Source organism: Monodelphis domestica, chromosome 3 (assembly GCF_027887165.1).
Source record: "Monodelphis domestica isolate mMonDom1 chromosome 3, mMonDom1.pri, whole genome shotgun sequence".
Lineage (NCBI taxonomy): Eukaryota > Metazoa > Chordata > Mammalia > Didelphimorphia > Didelphidae > Monodelphis > Monodelphis domestica.
This window is the reverse complement of record NC_077229.1, coordinates 67,200,707-67,226,507: the sequence shown is the minus strand read 5'-3', so window position 1 is coordinate 67,226,507 and position 25,801 is coordinate 67,200,707. Positions and strand designations below refer to the sequence as shown.

The window sequence follows — 25,801 nt, the reverse complement described above, 5'->3', positions numbered from 1 at the left end:
CTGCAATAGTTAAGATATGAGGTGAGGAAGGGCTATACCAGAGTAGTTACAGGGTTATATGAGAGACAGAGAATATGGGAGAGATGTGATGAAAGCAAAATTTATAGATCTTGTGAACACATTGTATATGATGGGTGAGCAGTCAAGAATGACCTGGTTGCCTAACCTTTGCCTTTCTGTCTTAGAGTTTCTACTAGAGAATGAAATGAGGCTTTTTTTTTTTTAAAGAATGATGACGTGACTTGTGAGCCTGGGTGACTTGGGAGGACAGTGATACCCTGGTTAGCCAAAGGGAACTTAGAAAGAGTTGAAGGTTTTGAGGGGAAGGCAATGAATTAATTTTTGGACATGTTGAGGCTCAGATATCTACAAGACACCCAGTTCAAAATTTCCAACACGCAGTTGTTCATTGGCAGTTGTAAGACTGGAGGACACGGCAGAGGTTAAGGGATGGATGACCAGATTTGAGAATCATCGATATAGAGATGATGGTTAAATCTTGTGAGGTTGAGAATGCTGAGGGAAATCTTATAGAAAAAGAAGAGAGGGGCCCAGCTCAAAGCCTTGTTGGGCACCTACATTAAGCATTTATGACCTAGATAAGAATCCAGCAAATGAGACCAAAGACAGTGGTCATACAAGTTAGAGAACCAGGAGAGTTTTTTGTTATAAAAGTGAAAGAGAATAAAATAATGGTATCAAAAGCTGCAGAGAGATTACGAAGAATGAGGATGAAGAAAGGGCCATTAAGAGATTTTTGCAATTAAGAGATTGTTAACAACATTGGAGAGAGCAATTTCACTTGAGTGATGAGGTTGAAAACCAGACTGTAGTTAAGAAGAGAATAGGAAGAAGGGAAGTGGAAGCACTTTTTATATAGAGCTTCCTCATGGATTTCAGTCATAAAAGGGAAGAGAGACAGGAGATTATACCTCTCAGGGACAGGTGGATAAAAGAAAGGTTTTTTCCAGATGGGGAAGTAAAAAAGCTGTCATTAGATTTGGAGTTCGAAAAAAAATGAGAGAATGGGAATACTAGAGAGATTCTCTTTAGATGAAGGATGAAGTAAAGAAGGTACATATTTTGGAGTTTCCTTCAGAATATAAGGGGACAACAATATTGTTTTTTCTACCCCTACTGCTGAGGCTGAGATGAGATATATGTTCTCATTTATTCCTCTAGAGAGTGAGATTGCTGTAGGACCTGTCACCCATATCCCAGACCATGGAGCACCAGGAGACATGACATCAGTGACTAGCAGCCTCTATGAATCCACAGTAGGTGCCATTGGTAAGAAATTATTTTTTCTTTCTATTATACTGGTATTCATCCTTGCTCTGGGCCCTTGTTTTACAGCTTGGAGATATGATATGGACTCATCTTCATATTCTGAGTACAGGACACTCACTGATGGGGGAGTTTGTGATTAGGTTGTAAGACCTGGCAACTTCCTCTATTCCATTACTGTCTGCCCAGATGTATGCCATGATACCAGCCTTTGGATGAAGAGCTCATGGAGGATTTTGTCCATTTCTTGCGTTAGTTTGTGTGTATACATATAATTTACTATGCTAAAAGTCAGCTACTGAAGGACAGGCTTTTCTATGCCCAGAACCTAAAACCCTGAATGGGGTACCTGACCAGAGAAGTTAAATAAGATGTCCCAGGCCACAAATGTAGAAAGCATCAGAAGTGATATTTGAACCCAGGACCTCTGATTCCAGAGTCATTGTCTTTTCTAATCTGTTATGCTGTACTTCAAGGGCAAAAAGAGAGTTCAGCCCCAATGCTTCACATTAAATGGCTAAGGCTCTTTCCACTTCAGCGGGTGCCTTCTGTGACCTCTCCAAGGGCAGTGAATGTTTTTTAAAATTTTATCCGTATCCTCAGTATTTAGGATTACACTGGGCAGAAAATGAACACTTAATGATGGAGAAGGCTGCTAGCTTAATGGGACATGCCCTGGTGCATTGTTGTCTACTTCCACCTCGACCCCTGTACACATCATCTGTCCTGCTGATCTTCAAAGTGGGTTTCTGCTAGAAAATGACTTCTTTGTCTTTTCTCTGTGTTATACTTCTCCAGAATTCATTTTGAAGGCATTATGTTGGGTTTTGGAGAGGAATTTGGTAGAGATTAGATGAGGAATCTCTATCTTCTCCACCAACTTTGGCTATGTCCTTTACCGTTACTCTCATAAATCTGATTCATTGGATATTGGAAATGAGTCTCTCATCAAAAGAATTTGAAGCAAAGATTTTTCCCTCCAATTACCCGAATCCCTCCTCATTTTGCCTACATTGGTTTTGTTTTTGGGGAAAAACTATTTTGTCATAAGTTAACAACAGTGTCCATTTTTATCTTGCTCTCCTATCTTTCCCTCATGTGATCATAAACTGTCCCCTTGTCCATTACCATGAAAGATACAATTTTCCTCATCACTCTCGTTTGTTTTATATCACCTTTTGTATCTAACTCATGTACTCATTTGGAGTTTACTTTGTCATGTCATACAAGACATTGGGCCATCCCTAATTTCTGCCAGACTAATTTGCATTATTCCCAGCAATTTTTGTCATGTAATCAGTTCTTAACTTTGAAACTGGATTCAACCTCCTAATTTTACTTGTGAGAAAACTAAGGCAAAAACATAGGATGTGGCAGGGCCATGATTTCAACCCAGGTATTCTGACTACAAAGGCACAATTTTAATACTTCCAGAAATGGTGTGTATGGCTAGAGATGTGTTCAGGTTTTCATTAGTGGGTTCATTCTGCTGAGTTTCCAACTGAGGAAGGACTAGAAGAGTGCCCCCTGGAGTCATGATGATGATAATGGTCATCATAACTGACATTTAGATAGAACTTGAAGGTTTACAAAGCATTTCCTCTCATTTGAATAACATTTGTAAGGCTCAGACAATGTGATATCTTTCCTTCTGTACAGCAGCAGGGAGCTCCTACTCCAAGACATTCACCCTCAACTTTACCATCACCAACATGTTTTATACACCAGACATGGGTGAAAGGGGCTCCAACACATTTAAGGCTGCTGAGAATGTCCTGCAAGTTCTGGTGAGACTCCATTCCCCTTCCCCTACCTTCTCTCCCCCATGCTGCCTTCCTTAGCCCTGATTATCCAGGCTTGGTCTAGTCAGGTTCTCAGAAGTTCCTTTCTCCCCTTTTGTTTTCAGCTGAAGTTCTTATTTGGAATGAGCAACCTTGGCTCTCACTATTCTGCATGCAGTGTGAACTTGCTGAGGTGAGAATCCTGCAAGATGTCCACTCAAATAGCAAAGACCACGCTTTCCCATTTGACTTAGATTTTGTCCAGGCTGCTGCTGCTTCTCCTTCCCAATAGCAATTCCTTCTTTCCCACGATGTAATGGATAAAATTCCCCAACCAGCAAGCCATTAGAAACATTCCAGGCATCCTCCTATCCTTTATGTGGTGAAGAAAAACTTCTTTCCACATAAGTCTTCCAAATTTAAAACTCCATGTGAGAAGGAATAACATGGCAGGCACCAAGTGAGTGGGTAGAAATTGATTGATTCAAACACATATCAGCATTGCTTTTCTCTAGAATCGGAGGATTATATTTTAAAAGTTGGAAGGGGCAGTAGAGGTCATCTAGACCATTCCCTTCATTTACAGATGAAAAATGAAGAACCAAGGATAGTTCAATAACTTTTATAATGTCAAAGATAATTGTCCAATTCCAAATTTGAACACAGGCCCTTTGACTTTAAGTCCAAGTTCTTTCTACTACTCTAAGGAAACTACTGAAGATAATCAGACCCCATACATACTTGTAAACATAAAAATAAGTAAATATACAGAGCACTGCCAACTCCAGTTTGGTGAATAAAGTGCTAAGCATGGATTCAGGAAGAACACCGTTCAAATTCTCTCTTAGACACATACCACTTTGTGACCTTGTGCAAATCACATAACCTGCCTTAGCCTCAATTTCATTCCTCTATAAAAGAAAGGGGCTGAATTTGGGGTTTCTAATGTCCTTGTCAACTATAAATTTACAATCCTCTTTAAACATTTGTTCAAAGTTGTTGACTTCTCTCAAGAGTGTCCTCTGAATAACTAAATTTCAGAAACGAAACCAATGGTGTCAACCTCAAAAGGAGGCCATTAAATTATACATCAGGGTCCCTAAGGCCTGCATTTTGACTCTGAAAACCATACATATTTATATATTACCTTTTATATTAGTAAACTAACACATTAAAATCAGATTGGAATTACACTTTAATCAGGACTGACACTTTAATCTGGTTCATATGACCCTCAGGAAGGGCTATGTTTGACACCTCTTGTATGTTTGACACCTCCTGTCTGAAACATCAATTTCCAGGTCTCTGAAGAATGGGACAGCAACAGGAGTGGGTGTCCTGTGTACTTTTCAGGGAGATTCCTCCAACCCTGTCCTGAACAAAGAGAAGGTTTACTGGGAGCTAACTGAACAGATTCAAAGAAGAAGGCTAAAACATGTGCTTATAGAGAGGGACAGCCTCTTTGTGGATGGTAAATATCTTGTTTTGGGAAATGTACTTCTCTTTCTCTGGGTGGTGCCTGTTCCAGAATACAACCCATCTGCCCCAAATTCTTCTCTCCTTTTGAGCCTCCTATTTTACTTGGTTTCACTATGTCACTCCTGGGCACTGGCCCACAAAGTGGTGCCAAACTAGGAAGACCTAGGGAGCTCACTTCTAAAGATCAGAAGAGGCTGGTTTGTTCTTATGCTCCTTGAACCAAGAAGTATGCCATAAATCCCTTCCTCTTGAATGTTGAAGCACCATTTCCCCATCCCTATGGTCCCCCAAACATCTCCTCTCCATTCCACCATTAACCTTTTTCCCACAGAGAGATACCGTACTCAAAGGTTTATGTGTTCTCTCTCTGTCTCTGTTTCTGTCTCTGTTTCTCTCTGTGTCTCTCTGTCTCTGTCTCTGTCTCTGTCTCTGTCTCTCTCTCTCTCTCCCCTGTCCCACTCTGTGTCTCTCCTCACCTATCACTTTCTATATTTCTTCTTTGTTCTTTCCCTCTATATTCTCTTTCTTTTTTGTTTTCTCTATTCTCTGTCTTTCCCACACTCTTATCTTTATAACTTTTCTGACGTATTATCTTTTTTCTATCCTGTTCTTCTTTCTTCTTCCCTTCTTTCAACTACTGTTCCTTGCATTTTTCTTCCCTGCCCTTACCTTCTCTCCAACACTTGTTCCCTCTGAATTTCTTTGTTCTTTTTTTATTACCATTCCCCACTACAGGGTATCACCATAAGCAACCAGGCATCATATCCACAAAGAGTGAGTTTTCAATTTCTTTATTTTCTGGGTTTTTTTGGGGGACAATATCAGGAAAGATATTTTTCACCCTTTTCGATGGGAGCAGTGCAGGGCACAGGAATAAAAATTAGTTTTAGGATTTCAGAATTTGATATCTTATTAAATATGGCTAATGTTGAGACATTATTTCCTCATTGGCCTATGTTTTTATTTGCAATTAAAACATATCTAAATTCTTCAGTGGAAAAAAAAAATTCAGCCCATGGAATTTAAAAATCAGGCTGTCTATCTCCTTTATAGCCTGGTATATAGAGGGTATCTCCCAGCATTCCAGTGTCTTGGGCTTCTCACCCATATCCTTCATTCATGAATGTTGGCCACTGGTTTTCATTAATAATGTTTTTATCCTCTGCTCCTTCATTAACTACACTCTTTCCAATCATGTCTCTTACTCAGTCATCATTTACCTCTGGCAGTACAGTTAGGAAATGCCTAATGCCTAACTTCTCTTCTGTTTTTTCACCTAATTTCTCATCCAAGGACATGAAGTAGGAAATGGAGAGGGCAGGAGAGACCCAGTCCCAGGTGTCATATATGACAAAGAATGAAATGATTTCTCTTCACAATGTCCTGGTATTTTATCAATGGTGTCAATAACTACAGAGATGAATACATGTTGAATAAAAACTAAGAATAAATTAGAATTAACAAGGTAGTTAGGGAGGAAGAGTATAGGGAATCATGAAAGGAGGTGCTAGTGCTGAATGTTGACAAAAGAGGGGGTTGGGGTGGGGGCTAGGTCCTCTGAGTTGGAGGAGAGGAAGGAGGGCATTCCTGGTAGAGAAGATAGCTAGTGCAAAGAGTGCAAAGACATAGCCATGGGAGAGGAAGTTTCCCATACCAGGGAAAGGGAGAGGGCCATATTAGCAGAATTATATACTGTAGGAGGAAGAATAACATCCAATGACCCTGGAGAACGGGGTTGAGTGTTAAATGTGAATGCCTTACATTAACAAGATAGAGAAAAGGCAGATCTAAAATTGTGCATTGAACCAAAAAAAAATAGAAGAACAACTAATCAGAAATCTCTAACTAAAGTCAAAATAGGAAATCCTAACTAAAAGAGACAAAATTGAAAGTGTGAGTGCTACTAAACTAATGAACAAAGAGTTGTTTTCATGAAAAAAAAATCTATCTGTTCTATATATCATCGAGCATTGGTTAGTTTGATTGAAAAAGTAAGAAGAAAATCAGATTACCAGTATCAAAAGTATAAAGGATGACTTCCATCCTCAATGAAGTCGAAATTAAAGCATCATTAGCAGATGATTTACTCAATTATATAAGAAAAAAACTGATAATCTAGTGGAAATGTCTAAATATTTACAAAAATATAAATTTCCCAGATTAACAAAGGAAGAAATAGTATATTTATGTGATCCTATTTCAGAAAAAATAAATTGACCATGTTGTCAAAGAATTCCCCAAGAGAACTGCTCAAGGCCATATGGGTTCACAAGGGAATTCTCTCAGATCTTTGAAGGGCAATTAGTCCCAATGGTATATAAAGTTTTTGGCAAAATTGTCCAAGAAGGAGTGTTACCAAATGCTTCTTATGACACAAATTTAGTGCCTGATACCCAATGCAGGAAGGGAAAATCAAAGAAAATTATAGATCCATTTCCTTAATGAATATTGATATAAAATCTTAAATAAAATACTAACAAAGAGACTCCAGTAACATATCACTAAGATCATTCACCATGACCAGGGGGGATTAATACTAGGAATGCAAGCCTGGTTTAATATAAGGAAAACCATCAGCATAATTGACTAGATCAATAATGAAATCAATATAAAATATATGATTATCTCATTAGATGATGAAAAAGAAACCTTGAAAAGATTCAACACATATTCTTGTTAAATAAAAAAGAGAAACAATAGGAATGAATGATAATTCCTTAAAATGCCAAGTAGTATCTTAAAACATTAGCCAAGTGTCAACTGCAATGGGGATAACTTAGAAGCCTTCCCAATAAAATTCGGGGTGAAGCAAGGACTCCCTTTATCACTATTTTTAAATATTATATTAGAAATTACAGCTTTAAAAATAAAGGTAAGAAAAATAAATTGAAGGAATTAACCTAGGCAAACATTAAAAAAAAACCTTTACCTCCCTCCCCCATTGAGAAGTCAAAGGATATAATAGCCATTATCCATATGAAGTCATGGAAAACATTTCAACATTAACCATGTTGTGGGGAGAAAAAACAACCAAAATAAAGAAAATTAAAATATCTGCTTTAGTCTGTACTCAGAATTCATCAGTTCTCTGTCTCGAGGGAGATAGCATTAGTGGAGAGCTTAAAAGCTAAAGAGACTGGGTCAGCTGCCTGGTTCAGTGGAAGAGATCCAGACCTGGAGAATCGATGATCTTAGATTGAAATCTGAGCTCAGACATTTGCAAGCTGTGTGACACTGGACAAATCATTTAATACCAATTGCCTAGCACTTTCCAGTCTTCTGCTTAAGAACTTATATTTAGTATCCAGGCTTAGGCTGAAGGTAAGGGATTTGATATAATAATCTAAAGAGACGATTTTATAATGTAAACAGGTGAAGTCTGTGCTCTTGTCCTTTCCTAAGACAAATTTCTAAGTCCATGAGGACTCATTGTATAAACTCTCTTGGTAGATTGTAAGCTTCTTGAAGGCAGGGTATGTTTTATTTTTGTCTCCAAGTTTTCAATACCAAGAACCATGCCTAGCTTAGCATAGCTTCTTAATAAGTGTCTGTTGATTGATTTTTTACAAGAGAAAAAATTTGTAAAGTACTTTGCACATTTGAAAGTGTTCCATTTTATCATCATTATATGAAAAATATATTTACCTTTCAACTTATGACTTAATGTGTTATCTATCCTGAGTCTCCTTTTCTGGTTACTGAATTTTCAGATTTGAGAAGTATTGCTGGTAAGGGTAGGGGGAGAAGGTTATAAAGATAATTTTTAGTGTTTTGACTTAAAATCTAAAATAAGTGGTCGCCATGGGAAAATCCCAAATGTGAAAACCCCCAAGTCAGCTGGGATTTATTGAGTTTTTAATTGATAAAGGGAGAAGGAATTAAGGGGAGAAAGCGAGAGATAGAGATCTCTCTCTCTCTCTCTCTCCCTCTCTCTCTCTCTCTCTCTCTCTCTCTCTCTCTCTCTCTCTCTCTCTCTCTCTCTCTCTCTCTCTCTCTCTCTCTCTCTCTCTCTCTCTCTCTCTCTCTCTCTCTCTCTCTCTCTCTCTCAGGAGAGAGAGGGAGGGAGAGAGAGAGAATGAATACTGCATTGGCTTAGGCTGAGCCAAGTAGTAGAAAAAGGCCTAGGGCTGAGCCTAAGGGAGAGCAAGTCAGTTTTATTACTCACCACAAGACCATCTCCAGGCTGGGTTCTTCCACTCCAAAAAGAAATTATTCTCCAAACTGAATTCAATTTTAACTGAATTCAATTGTCTTTTTATCCCTTCCTTTTAAAGAAATTTTCTCTTTTGTCACCTCCCCTAAATTTTCATGTCTATGAATCACAGTAGACGTCTTTTCCCAGGATTGCCCATTCTTAGTTTTCCCCTTCTTTGTTTTTCACCTTCTCTGGTTAGATTAAATTTTCTGAGTCCTTCACACATCTTTGTTTAGATTGTCCTTTGTAAGGTACTTGACCTTTTTAGGTACCAATTTAACTGTTATAGGTACTTAAAACCTTTTTGTATTAGATCTAAAAATAATCTTAGCTTAAGTTTTAGCTTCACTATAAGGTATGAGTTAAGGAATTTCATTGTTCAATCAGGAGTTTACATTATCTTCCCCTAAGGCACTGTCTGAGTAGGGTGGAGTAAATTTAAAAGTACCCAATACATTCCTGATTCTTGTTAGACCAAATATCTCCATTGTTACAATAAGGCAACAGTTTCAATAAAATCTTCTAAGGTACAGTATGAGTAGTCTTTAAGATTCACAAGAGTTAGGAGTAGAGAAGAAATGATAAATTAAGCATCAACTATGTACCAGGCTCTGGAGGGAGATGCTATTATTATCCTCATTTTATAATTGAGAAAATGGAGGCATAATTTAAGTGACTTGAGAACTCAATGGGAGTACAGACCAGCTCAGGTACCATTGTTTCCAAAATGTTTTCTGAAGTCACTATTTGAGCACCAGGGACAGATGGCCAGGAGTCTGAAAATCAGAACACAGCTACCCTGGCAGCCAGCATTGCTCCAATAGTGAGGATCAGTCCTGTGGTGACCAGGATCCTTCTGCTGTCAAACATCATTATCTCTATAGCGTGGATATGGAGACTGAATCAAGCTCACTTTCCTGGACTGCCAGGCCCTCATCACAGGGGGAAACAAGCCACCTTATTGGTGAAACACTCCTTGGTAAAATGAACTCAATGTGGCCAAGCCTCATTCCTCCCTTTACCTTTTGTGCAGCCTCCACAAGCACAGGCTCACCTGGGGCTACCTCCTCATTGGAGAACTCCAGGTTAGCCAGTCTGACTGTAGAGTCTCAGAGGAGTTCAGGAGAAACATCAACTCTCGCTATCATCCTGACTCCAGCTAGCACAAAGGAAAGTTGGAAATCAGTTTCTCTGAGCCCAGCTCCCACAGTACAGAAGGCAGCAGCGCTAGGGCAGAGACAACTTCTCTTTTTGCTCATGTACCTGTTAGCTCTATCCTGTTCCTAAGGAAGAATGTTTGAAGCAGGCTTCCTCTTTAGCCCTGGAGGATGGGGGCCAGATGTGTCCATGGAGGATACCTTAATATCTCAGGGGAAATCACTTTCCCTCCCATTTCCCTCTTAGGGCTTCTTTTTTTGGTACACTTAAGATCTTGTTGGGTCTGTTGGGTGAGTGAATGCCTTTCAGGATCCTTCATCTCTCTATAGTAGCACACTCTGCTGGTCCCTGAGCTACAAGGACCCTTCTGTGGTGATTAGTATTGAGTCTAACATATATGGAGCCTGTAGAATTATAGCAAGATAGGGAACATTTCCTTAGGCAATATCAGTCAGTCAGTGAGTTTATAACCATTCATTGTGTCTGCTCTGATTCCCCACACTCTGAAGAGCACAGGGGATAAGAAGAAAGGCACCCTTAATCTTAAGAAGCTTACAGTCTAATTGGGGAGACAATAAGCCAACAACAATGTATACACAATCTAAAATAAGATTAGTTGGAGATAATTAAGAGAATCAGGGCACTAAAATTTAGAAGGATCACGTAAGAATCAGAGGAGCTCTTAGCAGGGACTTTATGAAAGTCATGGAAATGAGGAAAGAATACCAGATTTTTCTTCCAAAGATCAAAAATTACAACATGACATTTGGATATATTCATAAAAATTGCAGTAGTTATGTTTATAGAGTAGGGCTTTACTTGAGAGTGGCCCCTTCCCAGATGGGGAAGTAGGAAAACTGTCATTAGATTTGGAGAGTTTGAAAAAAAATGAGAGAAAGGGAATACTAGAGAGATTCTCTGCTAGATGAAGGATGAAATAAAGAAGGTACATATTTTGGAGTTTCCTTCAGAATATAAAGGGACAACATATTGTCCTTTGTACCCCCTACTCCTGGGGCTGAGATATATGCCCTCATTTATTCCTCTAGAGAGTGAGATTGCTGTAGGACCCGTCACCCTTATCCCAGACTATGGAGCACCAGGAGATATGACATCAGTGACTAGTGGCCTCCTGACCTATGAATCCACAGTAGGTGCCATTGGTAAGAAATTATTAATTTTCTTTCTATTATACTGGTATTCATCCTTGCTCTGGGCCCTTGTTTTACAGCTTGGAGATATGATATGGATTCATCTTCATATTCTGAGTACAGGATACTCACTGATGGGGGAGTTGATTAGGTTGTAAGACCTGGCAACTTCCTCTGTCCCATTACTGTCTGCCCAGATGTATACCATGATACCAGCCTTTGGATGAAGAGCTCATGGAGGATTTTGTCCATTTCTTGTGTTAGTTAGTGTGTATACATATAATTTACTATGCTAAAAGTCCACTACTGAAGGACAGGCTTTCCTATGCCCAGCACCTAAAACCCTGAATGGGGTACCTGATTAGTAACAAATGATTACTGCTTCATTTTCCATTTAACCTGAGCAGGTATCTAACAGGCATTTTGTCTGAGCCAGGATCCCTATCTCATCTGAGGGCAAGATGACCGGAGAGATCCATGTAGATGATGATATGTAGATTTCAGTCTCTTCTTATTTAATACTTTCTCATGGTGGCCATGCACCCTAGAGCAGAAGTAGATCATAATCTCTGTCACAGACCTTTTTATTTTGAAAGTGCTTGTTAGGGAGAAGGTGCTCTTCTCAGGAAGGACAAACTCCTCACAGGCTCTGGGGATATCTGTCCAAATAACCCCAAACTTCTTCCATCAACCCTTAGGCACACTTTAACTAACTACTTTGGTCATAGAATTCTCTACTGAGACTTCAGGGACACTGAAGAAAGTGAGTGGATCTGACTAGGGAAGAGAACCAACAGATTCCACCAGTATCCCTGTGACTGGCTCTACTGGGAGAGATTCTATTTCAGACACTGAAACAGACATACATGTCATGGAGACAACTCCAAGAGCCACAGCCACTCAAGACCCACTTCTCACTGCACCCACTGGAACAGGTCACAGGAGAACTGTGTCCTCTCCCATCTCACCCTCAGCTCCAAGTGAGATATCCTTTAGAGTCACCATGGCAATTGCAAAGCCCTCACTCTCCATGACTCCAGTAGAACCCACATGGCTCCAGTGGTCCCTTAAACATCACCCTATCTGGAATAATTTTTTGTACACCCCTTGCAGACACACCTATGGCAGAAATAGCTCCTTGAGAGAGTTCCAGTACCCCCCTTTCTCCATGGCCCACTCCAGTTGATTCTTTCAATACTGCTAACTCAGCCCCAGGAACTGAAATCACCTCCATTGTGCCTCTATCTTCACTTCCAAGAGCCACAGGTGCCACAGAAACCATACCAAATCATGATTCATCAATGAGACATACCACACTAGAGCCAGGCTCAGCTGCCCTAACTTCCACTGCTACCAGCACCATTCCAACATTATCTGGAGAAGATGCAAACACCCCATTGTTGTCTATAGAAGGACCAACAGAAGATAAAACAGTGTCCAGAACCTTCCCAGAGAATTTAGACACTCCTGGTATCACTCACAGGGAGCACTACTTCACAGGTCCTAGAATAACTTTTCAACCTGACATGGCCTCTACTTCTCTGGCCAATTTAAGTGAAGGGATCAGTTACTCCAGAATTGTACCCTCATCCCCTTTAGAGAGTAGGAAAAGCACTGCCATGTTTGGAATCTGGATAAGCCCAGCTGAACCTCTCACTCTGGAGCCCAAGAAGCCCACCCCTCCTGAGGGTTCACCAGTGACTGAATTTAGCAGCAGGGAAAGTGGACATTTACAGAATAGTTTGGCCACAGGCAGCACTACAGAATCAGATATCAGTACACTCATCCCTGGCAATTTTCATCCTTCTGAGGGCACTGCTAACCTCATATCAAGCCCAGTGGAGGGCTCCAGCCCAAAGGCATCTGTCTATACCTCTCTACCCCACACCTCAGGTACTACAGGGACCAGGATTGGAGAAGAGACAGACTCATCCTTGGTGTTGACTACACCAGCACCTGCTGTCTCTATCAGCAGCATCTCTGGGGCTCTCCTTGGTACAAGAACAGTGGTTCCATGGTCTTCGAATTCAGCTGAAGCTACAGATCTTACCATGAATCGCCTTGATCCTATATCCATGTTGCCATCCAAATTCTCCACTTCATCTCCTGTAACATTTTCAGGGGTTACTTACAAGGCTGAAGACAAGAGCTCCAATGTTCCTGGGACTGACAGCATAAGTATCATCTTCAGCAGCAAGGTCACAGACAGGGTCTCTCTCCATCCTGAGATCACTCCTAACCAAACTCTACTGGGCACAATGGAAGAGAGCACAGGTGCTTTGCTGACCCCTTCTTTGCCTGGACCTCCTGGGTCTTCAGCTGCTAATATGGGAAGTGTATCAAACATGTCAGGTACCAATACTGGCTCAACTCCACAGGTGACTTTAGCTTATGAAATCTTAACTAGAGACTTAGAGAAGACCTCAAACTTCCCACTGGCCATGGAAAATACAACTAAGACTGTCCCAGCCAAGATGATGGGAAATACCTCCATGGCTTCCATGAGCCCAGATGCTCAAGTGGGCTCAGCATTGCTTCTTACCACCACCAGCAGCCCTGTGGCTCTCCCTGGACAAAGCACAGTTCCTATTTTGTCAACCATAGCTGAAGCTGGGGCTCTCACTATCACTGGGACAGATAGCACTCCTATATGGCAAAGCACACACTCTTCTTCAACTACTATAACATCATCTAAGGATACCCCCATGACCAAGAACATGAGATCAGCTTCCCCCAGGACTCACTCCAAGCATCTAATTTCCAGCACAAAAATCACGGACATTGTTCCCTTTTCCCCTGTGGTCACTCTTAGCCATAAGTTTCCAAGTTCAGTGGTAGAGAATAACACAGATGCCCCACTGACCACTCCTAAATCCCCAGTGGTCTCAGACACTCATCCTGGAGGCTCATTGGTCACCTCTGCTGACTCAGCTGTCCTGGGGACGACAGCTCATGGTGAGCCACATGAAATCTTAGAAAAAGGCTCAACACTTTCTGTGAACACTTTTACCACAAAGATCAGAGAACATACTGTTACAGCAAAAGTGATAGAAGGTAGCACTTTAGCTCCTCCAAGGATTAACACAGGAGTTGAAGGAAGATCATCTATTCCTTTTACTACAAATCTAGGAGAGATTCCAAAAAGTTCTGAGGTTGTGACTCCCAGAGACACAAGTCCTTCTTACTTGTGGCTAACAGTGACTACAGTGAGTCCTTTTCATATTGGATTGGGTATAGGTCTGGATGCTGTTTTCCAGGCTGAGCTGTCTGAAATTCAAGGTCCACTAATCATCATTGAAATCCCACAGGAGAGTGATGCAGGATTCCCATTAACTTTTACTACAACTGAGGCAACTAGAGCAAGGACCATAACATCTTCCACTCTCATCTCAGGATTGGGGGAGAGCCAGTCTTCCATAGGCAGCATTTCAGGAACAGAGGCCATCAGAGACTCTCCGACCTTGTTCTCTCCTTTAGAAAGCACCAGGACACATGCCACCAGACCTGAGTATGCATTGAGCTCTGAACAAGCACTGTCCACTGTGCCAACAGAGAAATTACTTGAAATGGTCACCAGCACACTTACTTTTGTTTCCAAAATGCCTTCTTAAGTCACTGCTTTGGCACCAAGGACAAATGCCCAAGGCTTTGAAAGTCACAGCATGTCTACCCTGGAGGCCAATGATGCCCTAGCAGTAGGCACTGGCCTTGCTGTGACCTTTAACTCTCCACTACCAAGCGTCACTGCTTCTAGCAGCATGGATGTTGATGTGGAAACTGTGTCAAGATTAGCACCCTGGACAGCCAGATCCTCATCACAAGTAGAAGCCAGTTCTCCCAATCTGGTTGTCACCACAGGAGATGGACCCTCCCTGGGAACAGAACCTCACAATCCCATCCATGAATCTCTGAGCCCAGGGCCAGGCTCCTTTCCTGCCTTAAGTACCCCCAAGGCCTGGACAAGCACAGCTTCCCTTGAAACTGCTACCTCATTAGAGGACCCAGGGCCAGCCGGCCTGACTCTAGAGTCAGAGAGAAACCCACAGGCAACACCAACTCCAGCTATCACCCTGCCTCCAGCCAGCACACTAGAAGTTTGCACAACAGCATCTCCCAGTCCTCCTGACACAACCACAGAGGGCAGGAGTGTCAAGGCAGGGACAGCCTCTGTTTCTGATCAAGTGCCTTCCTCTTCCAGCCTCTTCCCAAGTAAGCATATTTTAAATAAGCTTCCCAGGGATGGAATTGGGGTGTGGCCTTGGAAGAAATGGGGAGTGTCTGTCCAGGGAGGGTCAGTTTGTGTCTTTCTAAGGAGAAGGGTCTTCCTCCCAGGTCCTTCCTGTCTATAGCCTTCCAATGGGCCACTGTAGGGACTTTTTCTTGGCTCCATATCTGTTGAATTAGTGTCATCTCTCCAGGCTTCCTCATCTCTATGCAAAGGATAGTTTCACAGTCCCTGTGCTAAAGTGATTCTCCTCTTCTTATTGATGGGATTCTGATTCCACTAAATCAAACATATATGGAGGTTGTCCATCAGTGAGTCCATGCTTTGAAGGGGAAAAGTTGGTTATTTATCCTGTGGAGAAAAGTCAGAGAAGCCATGTATTTTTGGTCTCAGCAGATAGTAGCAACAATGTACTTTCCTTTGGGAGTCCTCTAATAATGACTTGACTGAGCTCTGGGTTCTCCCCTCCTGTCTTCCTGTGGGTGGTGATGCTGGTGTGGTGCCAGTCACACATGCCCAAGGCCATGGAGCCAGGAAGCACAGGAGCACTGATGAGGAGCCCCCTGACCCCTGTGTCTACTATTATGCCCGCAGGTAACTAGGTACCTCCTCTCTGTCTCTGTGTTGGAGGTTTACCCTTTTTAGGGCCTTGTTTCCCCGTCTTACAGAGGAAACATGAAATTATTTTAGAGATCAATCCTCAAGAACTCTTCTGAACCTCTGATTGCTTTCTATGTACAGCCTGGAGATGAGGAGTTTTAGAGGTAGGAGTGAGGTTCCCACTGCTAAGGTCTTTTATACAATCAATAATAGGCACAAAGTTGGAAGGAAACTTTGAAGTGTCAGGTATTATGGATAGCCTTTCTTATTACAGATGTGGATACTGAGGTTTAGAGAAGTAAAGTAATTAGCTCAGGGTAATTGGATATGACTGGAAGGGACCCTCAATGGTCACCTAACTGAACCCCATCATTTTACATATGGGAAAACTGAGGCCCAGAGAAGTTAAGTGGCATATGCCCAATGCACAAAATTAGAAAGCATCAGATGTGGAATTTGAACCCAGGACCTCTGATTCTAGAGTCATTGTTCTTTCCACTCTATTATGCTGTATGTTCAATGGCCAATAGAGAGTTCAGACTTAGCACCTCACATTAAATGGCTATGGCTCTTTCCACTTCGAGAAACTTTCCTTTTGGGAAACTTCTCCAAGGGCAGGAAATATGTTTTTAAATTTTTATTTACATTCTCATTATTTAGGGTAAGGCTGGGCACATAATAAAAACATTTATTTAATGGTGATTGATTGATTGATTGCTTTGATCTAATGGGTACATTGATAGAGTTCAGTTTATTAGGAAAATTTGTCCTCAAATACCTCTTATACCTACCAACTGCTTGCCTATGGAAAAGGGAAGGGGACGGGAATAAGCATGTATATAGCACCCACTATATGCCAGGCACTATAACAAAGCATTTCTTAGAAATATTATCTCATTTGTTCCTCATAATAACCCTAGGAGTTTGGTGCTATATTTAGCCCCATTTTGCAGAAGGGGAAACAGAGGCAAGCAAAGCTAAGTGACTTACCCAGGATCACACAGCTAATAAGGTTTGATTTGAACTCAAGTCTTCCTGTCTCCAGGCACATCACTCTGACCACTCTCCCACTTAGTTACTTCTATGGTTAGAGCCACCAAGGTTAGAGGACCACATGTCAGGGGAGACAAGGGTAAGGAATGGAGATAGACCCAAAGCCTCCACTCTTGAACAAAGAACTTTAGGTAAGGTGAATGACATAGATGTGGGTAAGTCACTTTGTCTCTGTGAGACTCAACTTTCTCATCTGTAAAAGGGGATAATAATAGTTGTAGGACTTTCCATTCAAGGTAGGTTTCCATGACCTATGTATTCTCCTTGGCACAATAATTCACTTGGACCTTTGATGATTTCTTGCATTTGGCCTACCCTCTGAGTACCAAATCCAGGGGTTTACCTCCAAGTCTGGCCCTTTCTGAGGTACTGTTCTCCTTCCAGGGAGGCCTGTTCATCCCTAGTTTATGCACTGGTTCCTACATTGTAGTTCTGTGACTCCTGTGACCTGGTCCTACAATGCTCTGGCCTCGAGGTTCCAAAAAACTCCCATAGCCAAGAGAACCTGGAACTGGTCAGAGGCCAGAATTAGAAAACTGGCCCTCTCTGATATCATTGTCCATACTTGTCTCCTGGCAGCCAATTGGCCTGGCAGATAAGATCAGATTTGGAGCTCTGGTGTGCTGGTGATGAGGATGAGGGGACAAATGCCTCTCCATGGTCTTAGGGAAGGAATGGAATCAAACCATCAAGCCATTTTCTGGACAAAAAACTTCAGGGAAGGGAAGTGACTCATGTAACATAAAATCTCCCAAAGGTCTGTTTATTCAGCTCTGACTGAATTTCCTCTCTTCATTTACTTATTGAGCCTGGTAGTAAGCCAGTCTGAACAAGGAGAATTCAGGTATCTATTCACAATAGAAAACTTCCTGTGTTATTAGAGAAAATCAGTATGTCATTCAGCACTGCTAAGAGGCCAGGCCACATCAGATGAGCATGCTTTTGATCTCAGTCTGAACTTGATCAGGTCAGGTGCAGATCTAATGCCAGGCTTAGGCTCAGGGTTTTGGTCTCAAGGTGTTCTTGATTTAATCAGGCACACCCTTGATTGTTCTGTCCAGGAGCTCCAATTCCAATGTTAAATAATGGAGGTGACAATGGGCAAACTTGCTACCTTCCTGATCTTATTGGGAAGACTTCTGATTTATCCCCATTGCAGATGATGCTTGCTGATATTTTTAAATACATACTTTTTATTATATTGAGGAAAGTCGCCTGTATTCCTATACTTTCTGTTGTTTCTTTTTTTTTTTTTTAATATATTTTATTTGATCATTTCCAAGCATTATTCGTTAAAGACATAGATAATTTTCTTTTCCTCCCCCCCCCACCCCCCATAGCCAACGCGTAAGTCCACTGGGCATTAGATGTTTTCTTGATTTGAACCCATTGCTTTGTTGATAGTATTTGCATTCGAGTGTTCATTTAGAGTCCATCCTCAGTCATGTCCCCTCAACCTCTGTATTCAGGCAGTTGCTTTTTCTCGGCGTTTCCACTCCCATAGTTTATCCTTTCCTTATGAATGGTGTTTTTTTCTCCTGGATCCCTGCAAGTTGTTCAGGGACATTACACCGCCACTAATGGAGAAGTCCATTACGTTCGATTATACCACAGTGTATTAGTCTCTGTGTACAATGTTCTCCTGGTTCTGCTCCTCTCGCTCTGCATCACTTCCTGGAGGTTGTTCCAGTCTCCATGGAACTTCTCCACTTTATTATTCCTTTTAGCACAGTAGTATTCCATCACCAACATATACCACAGTTTGTTCAGCCATTCCCCAATTGATGGGCATCCCCTCGTTTTCCAGTTTTGGGCCACCACAAAGAGCGCAGCTATGAATATTTTTGTACAAGTCTTTGTGTCCATTATCTCTTTGGGGTACAGACCCAGCAGTGCTATGGCTGGGTCAAAGGGTAGATATTCTTTTGTTGCTCTTTGGGCATAGTTCCAAATTGCCCTCCAGAATGGTTGGATCATTTCACAGCTCCACCAGCAATGAATTAATGTCCCTATTTTGCCACATCCCCTCCAGCATTCATTACTTTCCTTTGCTGTTATGTTAGCCAATCTGCTAGGTGTGAGGTGATACCTCAGAGTTGTTTTGATTTGCATCTCTCTGATTATAAGAGATGTAGAACACTTCTTCATGTGCTTGTTAATAGTTTTGATTTCTTTATCTGAGAACTGCCTATCCATTTCCCTTGCCCATTTATCAATTGGAGAATGGCTTGATTTTTTGTACAATTGATTTAGCTCATTATAAATATGAGTAATTAAACCTTTGTCAGAGGTTTCTATGAAGATTTTTTCCCAATTTGTTGTTTCCCTTCTGATTTTAGTTATATTGGTTTTGTTTGTACAAAAGCTTTTTAGTTTGATGTAGTCAAAATTATTTATTTTACATTTTGTGATTCTTTCTATATCTTGCTTGGTTTTAAAGCCTTTCCCCTCCCAAAGGTCTGACATGTATACTATTCTATGTTTACCCAATTTACTTATGGTTTCCTTCTTTATGTTAAAGTCACTCACCCATTTTGAATTTATCTTGGTGTAGGGTGTGAGGTGTTGATCTATTCCTAGTCTCTCCCACACTGTCTTCCAATTTTCCCAGCAGTTTTTATCGAGTAGTGGATTTTTGTCCCAAAAGCTGGGATCTTTGGGTTTATCGTATACTGTCTTGCTGAGGTCGCTTTCCCCCAGTCTATTCCACTGATCTTCCTTTCTGTTTCTTAGTCAGTACCAAATTGTTTTGATGACTGCTGCTTTGTAATATAGTTTTAGGTCAGGGACTGCAAGGCCCCCATCATGTGTGTTTTTTTTCATTATTTCCCTGGATATCCTTGATCTTTTGTTCTTCCAAATGAACTTTGTTATAGTTTTTTCTAAATCAGTGAAGAAGTATTTTGGTAGTTCAATGGGTATGGCACTAAATAGATAAATAAGTTTGGGTAGGATGGTCATTTTTATTATATTGGCTCGTCCTATCCATGAGCAGTTAATGTTTTTCCATTTGTTCAAGTCTAGTTTTAGTTGTGTGGCGAGTGTTTTGTAGTTGTGTTCATATAGTTCCTGTGTTTGTCTTGGGAGATAGATTCCTAGGTATTTTATTTTGTCCAAGGTGATTTTGAATGGGATTTCTCTTTCTAGTTCTTGCTGCTGAGCTGTGTTGGAGATATATAGAAAAGCTGATGATTTATGTGGGTTTATTTTGTATCCTGCAACTTTGCTAAAGTTGTTGATTATTTCAATTAGCTTTTTGGTTGAATCTCTAGGATTCTTTAAGTAGACCATCATGTCATCCGCAAAGAGTGATAACTTGGTCTCCTCCTTGCCTATTTTGATGCCTTCAATTCCTTTATCTTCTCTAATTGCTACTGCTAGTGTTTCTAGTACAATGTCAAATAGTAGAGGTGATAATGGGCATCCTTGTTTCACTCCTGATCTTATTGGGAATGCATCTAGTTTATCCCCATTGCAGATGATATTAGCTGTTGGTTTTAGATATATACTGTTTATTATTTTTAGGAATGACCCTTCTATTCCTATGCTTTCTAGTGTTTTTAATAGGAATGGGTGTTGTATTTTATCAAAGGCTTTTTCTGCATCTATTGAGATAATCATGTGGTTCTTGCTAGTTTGCTTGTTGATGTGGTCAATTATGTGGATGGTTTTCCTAATGTTGAACCAGCCCTGCATCCCTGGTATGAATCCTACTTGATCATGGTGAATGATCCTTCTGATCACTTGCTGGAGTCTTTTTGCTAGTATCCTATTTAAGATTTTTGCATCTATATTCATTAGGGAGATTGGCCTATAGTTTTCTTTCTCTGTTTTTGACCTGCCTGGTTTTGGAATCAGTACCATGTTTGTGTCGTAAAAGGAGTTTGGTAGAACTCCCTCTTTGCTTATTATGTCAAATAGTTTGTGTAGTATTGGGATTAACTGTTCTCTGAATGTTTGATAGAATTCACAGGTGAATCCATCAGGCCCTGGGGATTTTTTCTTAGGAAGTTCTTTGATGGCTTGTTGGATTTCAATTTCTGATATGGGATTATTTAGGAATTCTATTTCCTCTTCTGTTAGTCTAGGCAGTTTGTATTTTTGTATATATTCATCCATTTCTCCTAAATTGGTGTATTTATTGCCATATAATTGGGCAAAGTAATTTCTAATGATTGCCTTAATTTCCTCTTCATCAGAGGTGCTGTCCCCCTTTTCATCTTTAATGCTGTGAATTTGATTTTCTTCCTTCCTTTTTTTAATTAGATTGACCAGTACCTTGTCTATTTTGTTTGTTTTTTCAAAGTACCAGCTTCTTGTCTCATTTATTAAATCAATAGTTCTATCACTTTCGATTTTATTAATTTCTCCCTTAATTTTTAGGATTTCTAATTTGGTTTTCTGCTGGGGGTTTTTAATTTGATCGCTTTCCAGTTTTTTCATTTGCATTTCCAATTGATTGATCTCTGCTCTCCCTTGTTTGTTAATATAAGCATTCAGGGATATGAATTTACCTCTGATTACTGCTTTGGCTGCATCCCAAAAGGTTTGAAAGGATGTTTCGCCATTGTCATTTTCCTCGATGAAATTATTAATTGTTTCTATGATTTCTTCTTTAACTAAACGGTTTTGGAGTATCATATTGTTTAATTTCCAATTGGTTTTAGATTTGGTTTTCCATGTACCATTACTAATCATTATTTTTATTGCCTTGTGATCTGAGAAGGCTGCATTCATTATTTCTGCTTTTCTGCATTTGTGTGCTATGTTTCTGTGACCTAATGTATGGTCAATTTTTGTGAATGTGCCATGTGGTGCTGAGAAGAAGGTGTATTCCTCTTTATCCCTATTTATTTTTCTCCACATGTCTATCAATTCTAATTTTTCTAAGATTTCATTCACCTCTCTTACCTCTTTCTTATTTATTTTTTGATTTGATTTATCTAAATTTGATAATGGTTGGTTTAAGTCTCCCACTAGTATGGTTTTATTGTCTATTTCTTCCTTCAATTCTCCTAGTTTCTCCATTAGAAATTTGGGTGCTATATTATTTGGTGCATACATATTGATTAATGATATTTCCTCATTGTCTATAGTCCCTTTTAACAAAATATAATTACCTTCCCTATCCCTTTTGATCAGGTCTATTTTTGCATTGGCTTTATCGGATATCATGATTACCACTCCTGCCTTCTTTCTATCAGTTGAAGCCCAGAAGGTCTTACTCCATCCTTTAATTCTGACCTTGTGGGTGTCAACCCGCCTCATGTGTGTTTCTTGAAGACAACATATGGTAGGGTTTTGGATTCTAATCCATTCTGCTATTCGTCTACGTTTTATGGGTGAGTTCATCCCATTCACGTTCAAAGTTATGATTGTCATTTGTGGACTCCCTGGCATTTTGATTGCCTTCCCTAATTCTAACCTATTCTTCTTCGGCTCTACCTTTTAGTCCAGTGATTTACTTTGAAACAGTCCCCCTTGTCCCCTCCCTTGATGTTTCCCTTTTTAGTCCCTCCCTTTTTGTTCCCTCCCCTTCCCCCCTCTCTTTCCCTCCCTTTTTGTTCTCCCTCTCCCCCTCCCCCCCTTGGTTTTCCCTTCTCCTTACCCTTGTTGGGTAAGATAGAATTCAAGATCCCAATGGATCTGGATGTTTTTCCCTCTCAGAGTTGATTTCCCTGAGATTGAGGTTTAAGTAAATCCCCCCCTCTCTCTTCCTCTCCTTCTTATAGGAGTTTTCTTCCCCTCCCCTTCCCATATGAATCTTTGTGTGAGAATGATTATTCTATTTGGTCTTTCTTTACCCCCTATTTATACATTACATTTTCCCCACATATTAGTATGCATAGGTTGATATAAATGTAGTCCTTATAGAAGAGAGTTTGAGTAAAAGAAGAAGATAACATTTTCCCCTTTCCTTAATATTTACCTTTTCAGGTATTCCTTGCTCTTTGATTTTCGGTATCAAATTTTCCACAGAGCTCTGGTCTTTTCTTTGCAAAAAGTTGGAAGTCTTCTATTTTGTTGAATGCCCATACTTTCCCTTGGAAGTATATAGTCAGTTTTGCTGGGTAGCTGATTCTTGGTTGGAGACCCAGCTCTCTTGCCTTTCTGAAGATCATGTTCCATGCCTTACGATCATTCAGAGTAGAACTTGCAAGGTCTTGGGTGACCCTGATTGGCATTCCTTTATATCTAAATTGTCTTTTTCTGGCTTCCTGTAGGATTTTTTCTTTTGTTTGATAGCTTTGGAATTTGGCAATTACATTCCTGGGAGTTGTCTTTTGGGGGTTTAGTGTAGAAGGTGTTCTGTGAGCTCTGTCAGTGGCTGTATTGCCCCCTTGTTCTAGAATCTCTGGGCAATTTTCTTTGATTATATCTTGTATCACCATGTCCAGTTTGGTGTTTATTTCTGGCTTTTCTGGGAGTCCAATTATTCTTAAATTGTCCCTTCTCCCCCTATTTTCCAGATCTATCACCTTGTCGGTGAGATATTTTATGTTCTCTTCTAATTTCTTGGTATTTTGGCTTTGCTTTATTGATTCTTGCTCTTTTACTCGATCGTTGTCTTCCAGCTGCCTGATTCTGGCCTTTAAAGCCTGGTTTTCTTTTACAGTTTGGTCAAACTGGTTTTGTAGATGCGTGAATTTCTTTTGCATTATTTCCAACTTTTCCTCCCAGAAGGCTTCCATCTTTTTGGTCATTTCTGATTCAAATTCTTCATAGGTTTGTGGAGAGTTTCCATTTCCTTTGGAAGGTTTTGGAGCATTTTCTTTTATATTATCTTCTATCTGCTCTGTATTTTGTATTTTGGCTCCATAGAATGTGTCCAAAGTCGCCCCTTTCTTCTTATTTTTCTTGGTATTTTGGGGCTTCTGTGCTTCTGTGGAGTTTTCCATCTCTGAATGTGGAGGATTGGCTTTTCTTGTCTGTCTCTGGTGTTCAAAGGCTTTAGTCCTGGGCAGATGGTTCTATGACTTTCCCTGGGTTAAACTGAATATGCCTCACTGGAACTGGAATGGAAGGGTCGGACCACGTTGCTTTCCGGAAGTTGCCTTCAGAATCGCTGGCCGTGAGGCTGTTTCGTCGGCCTGCAGGGGGATGGGCTGCAGCTAACCCAAGCTCCGAGAGCAAGGACTTTCACTGAGACTTGGATAGCAGGATCCAGCCCGTGAGGCTGTCTTGCCCGCCCTGAGGGTTGCTGTTGTTTTGACCAGCTCTCTGCAGCGGAAGCCCCAGGCAGTAACTTTCACCGGGACTGTAGAAGGCCCTGAGGGTTCTGCTCTCTGAGCCCAGCCGGGCTGCGGCTTCCGGGAGCCTTGGACTCTGCGCTCCTACCCCTGAGGTCCGAGGGATCTCGGGTTCTGGCTTTTGAGGGGAGCCGTACCTTTTGAACCGGGTCCAGGTCCAGGAGGAGGGTTCCCAGGGTCTGTGCTGTTGATCGTTTTGAATTTCGGCGCCTTAGGAGCTTATAGTTTGAGATCGGTCGGGAAGGTTTTTCCGGAGATCTGAACTTGAGCTTTCTCTAAGCCGCCATCTTAACCGGAAGTCCTCTCTGTTGTTTCTAATAGGAATGGATGTTGCATTTTGTCAAAGGCTTTTTCTGCATCTATTGAGATAATTGTGTGATTTCTGTTGGTTTGGTTGTTGATATGATCAATTTTATGAATGTTTGTCTGTACCCCCAAAGAGATAATGGACAAAAAGACTTGTACAAAAATATTCATAGCTGCGCTCTTTGTGGTGGCCAAAAATTGGAAAACGAGGGGATGCCCATCAATTGGGGAATGGCTGAACAAATTATGGTATATGTTGGTGATGGAATACTATTGTGCAAAAAGGAATAATAAAGTGGAGGAATTCCATGGAGACTGGAACAACCTCAAGGAAGTGATGCAGAGCAAGAGGAGCAGAACCAGGAGAACATTGTACACAGAGACAAACACACTGTGGTATAATCGAACGTAATGGACTTCTCCATTAGTGGCGGTGTAATGTCCCTGAACAATCTCTGCAGGGATCTAGGAGAAAAAACACTATCCATAAGCAGAGGACAAACTGTGGGAGTAGAAACACCGAGGAAAAGCAACTGCCTTACTACAGCGGTTGAGGGGACATGACAGAGGAGAGACTCTAAAGGAACACTCTAATGCAAATATTAACAACATGGCAATGGGTTCGAATCAAGAACACATGTGATACCCATTGGAATCATGTGTCGGCTATGGGAGGTGGGGGGGAGGAAAAGAAAATGATCTTTGTCTTTAATGAATAATGTATGGAAATGATCAAATAAAATACTATGAAATTTTAAAAAAAACCATCCTTGTAGTCCTGGTATAAATCCTAACTGATCATAGTGAATAATCCTTGTGATAACTTGTTTGACTTTTTTTTTGCTAGTATTTTATTGAAGATTTTTGAATCTATATTCATTAAGGAGATTGGTCTGTAGTTTTCTATTTCCAGTTTTAGTCTTCCTGGTTTGGAAAATCAGTACAATATTTGTGTCATTAAAGGACTTTGGTAAAACTCCTTCTTTGCTTATTTTGTCAACTATTTTGTATAGCATTGGGATTACTTGTTCTTTCAATGTTTGATAGAATTCATTTGTGAATCCATCTGGCCCTGGAGATTTTTACTAAGGGAGTTCCCTGCTGACTTGTTCAATTTTGTTTTCTGAGATGGGATTGTTTAAGTATTCTATATCCTCTTGTTCATCTAGGCAATTTATATTTTTGTAGATATTCACCCTTTTCACCTAGATTGTCATGTTTATTGTCATATATTGGGAAAAATTGTTCTTAGTAATTGCCTAAATTTCCTCTTCATTGGAGATGAGGTCTCCCTTTTCACCTTTGATATTATTAAT

At 40.6% G+C, this 25,801-nt stretch overlaps 1 protein-coding gene across 1 annotated transcript in view; it reads left to right on the top strand.

Annotated features, from left to right (window-relative positions):
* LOC130458061 (mucin-16-like) overlaps nt 1-25,801 on the top strand; it is a 126,235-nt gene that overhangs the window by 81,907 nt on the left and 18,527 nt on the right. Inside the window, exons 17-22 of the mRNA XM_056820970.1 lie at nt 1,183-1,290; nt 2,947-3,074; nt 3,194-3,261; nt 4,370-4,539; nt 5,283-5,321; nt 10,950-11,063. Of these exons, the coding sequence (XP_056676948.1) occupies nt 1,183-1,290; nt 2,947-3,074; nt 3,194-3,261; nt 4,370-4,539; nt 5,283-5,321; nt 10,950-11,063 (627 nt within the window). The remainder of the gene's footprint in view (nt 1-1,182; nt 1,291-2,946; nt 3,075-3,193; nt 3,262-4,369; nt 4,540-5,282; nt 5,322-10,949; nt 11,064-25,801) is intronic.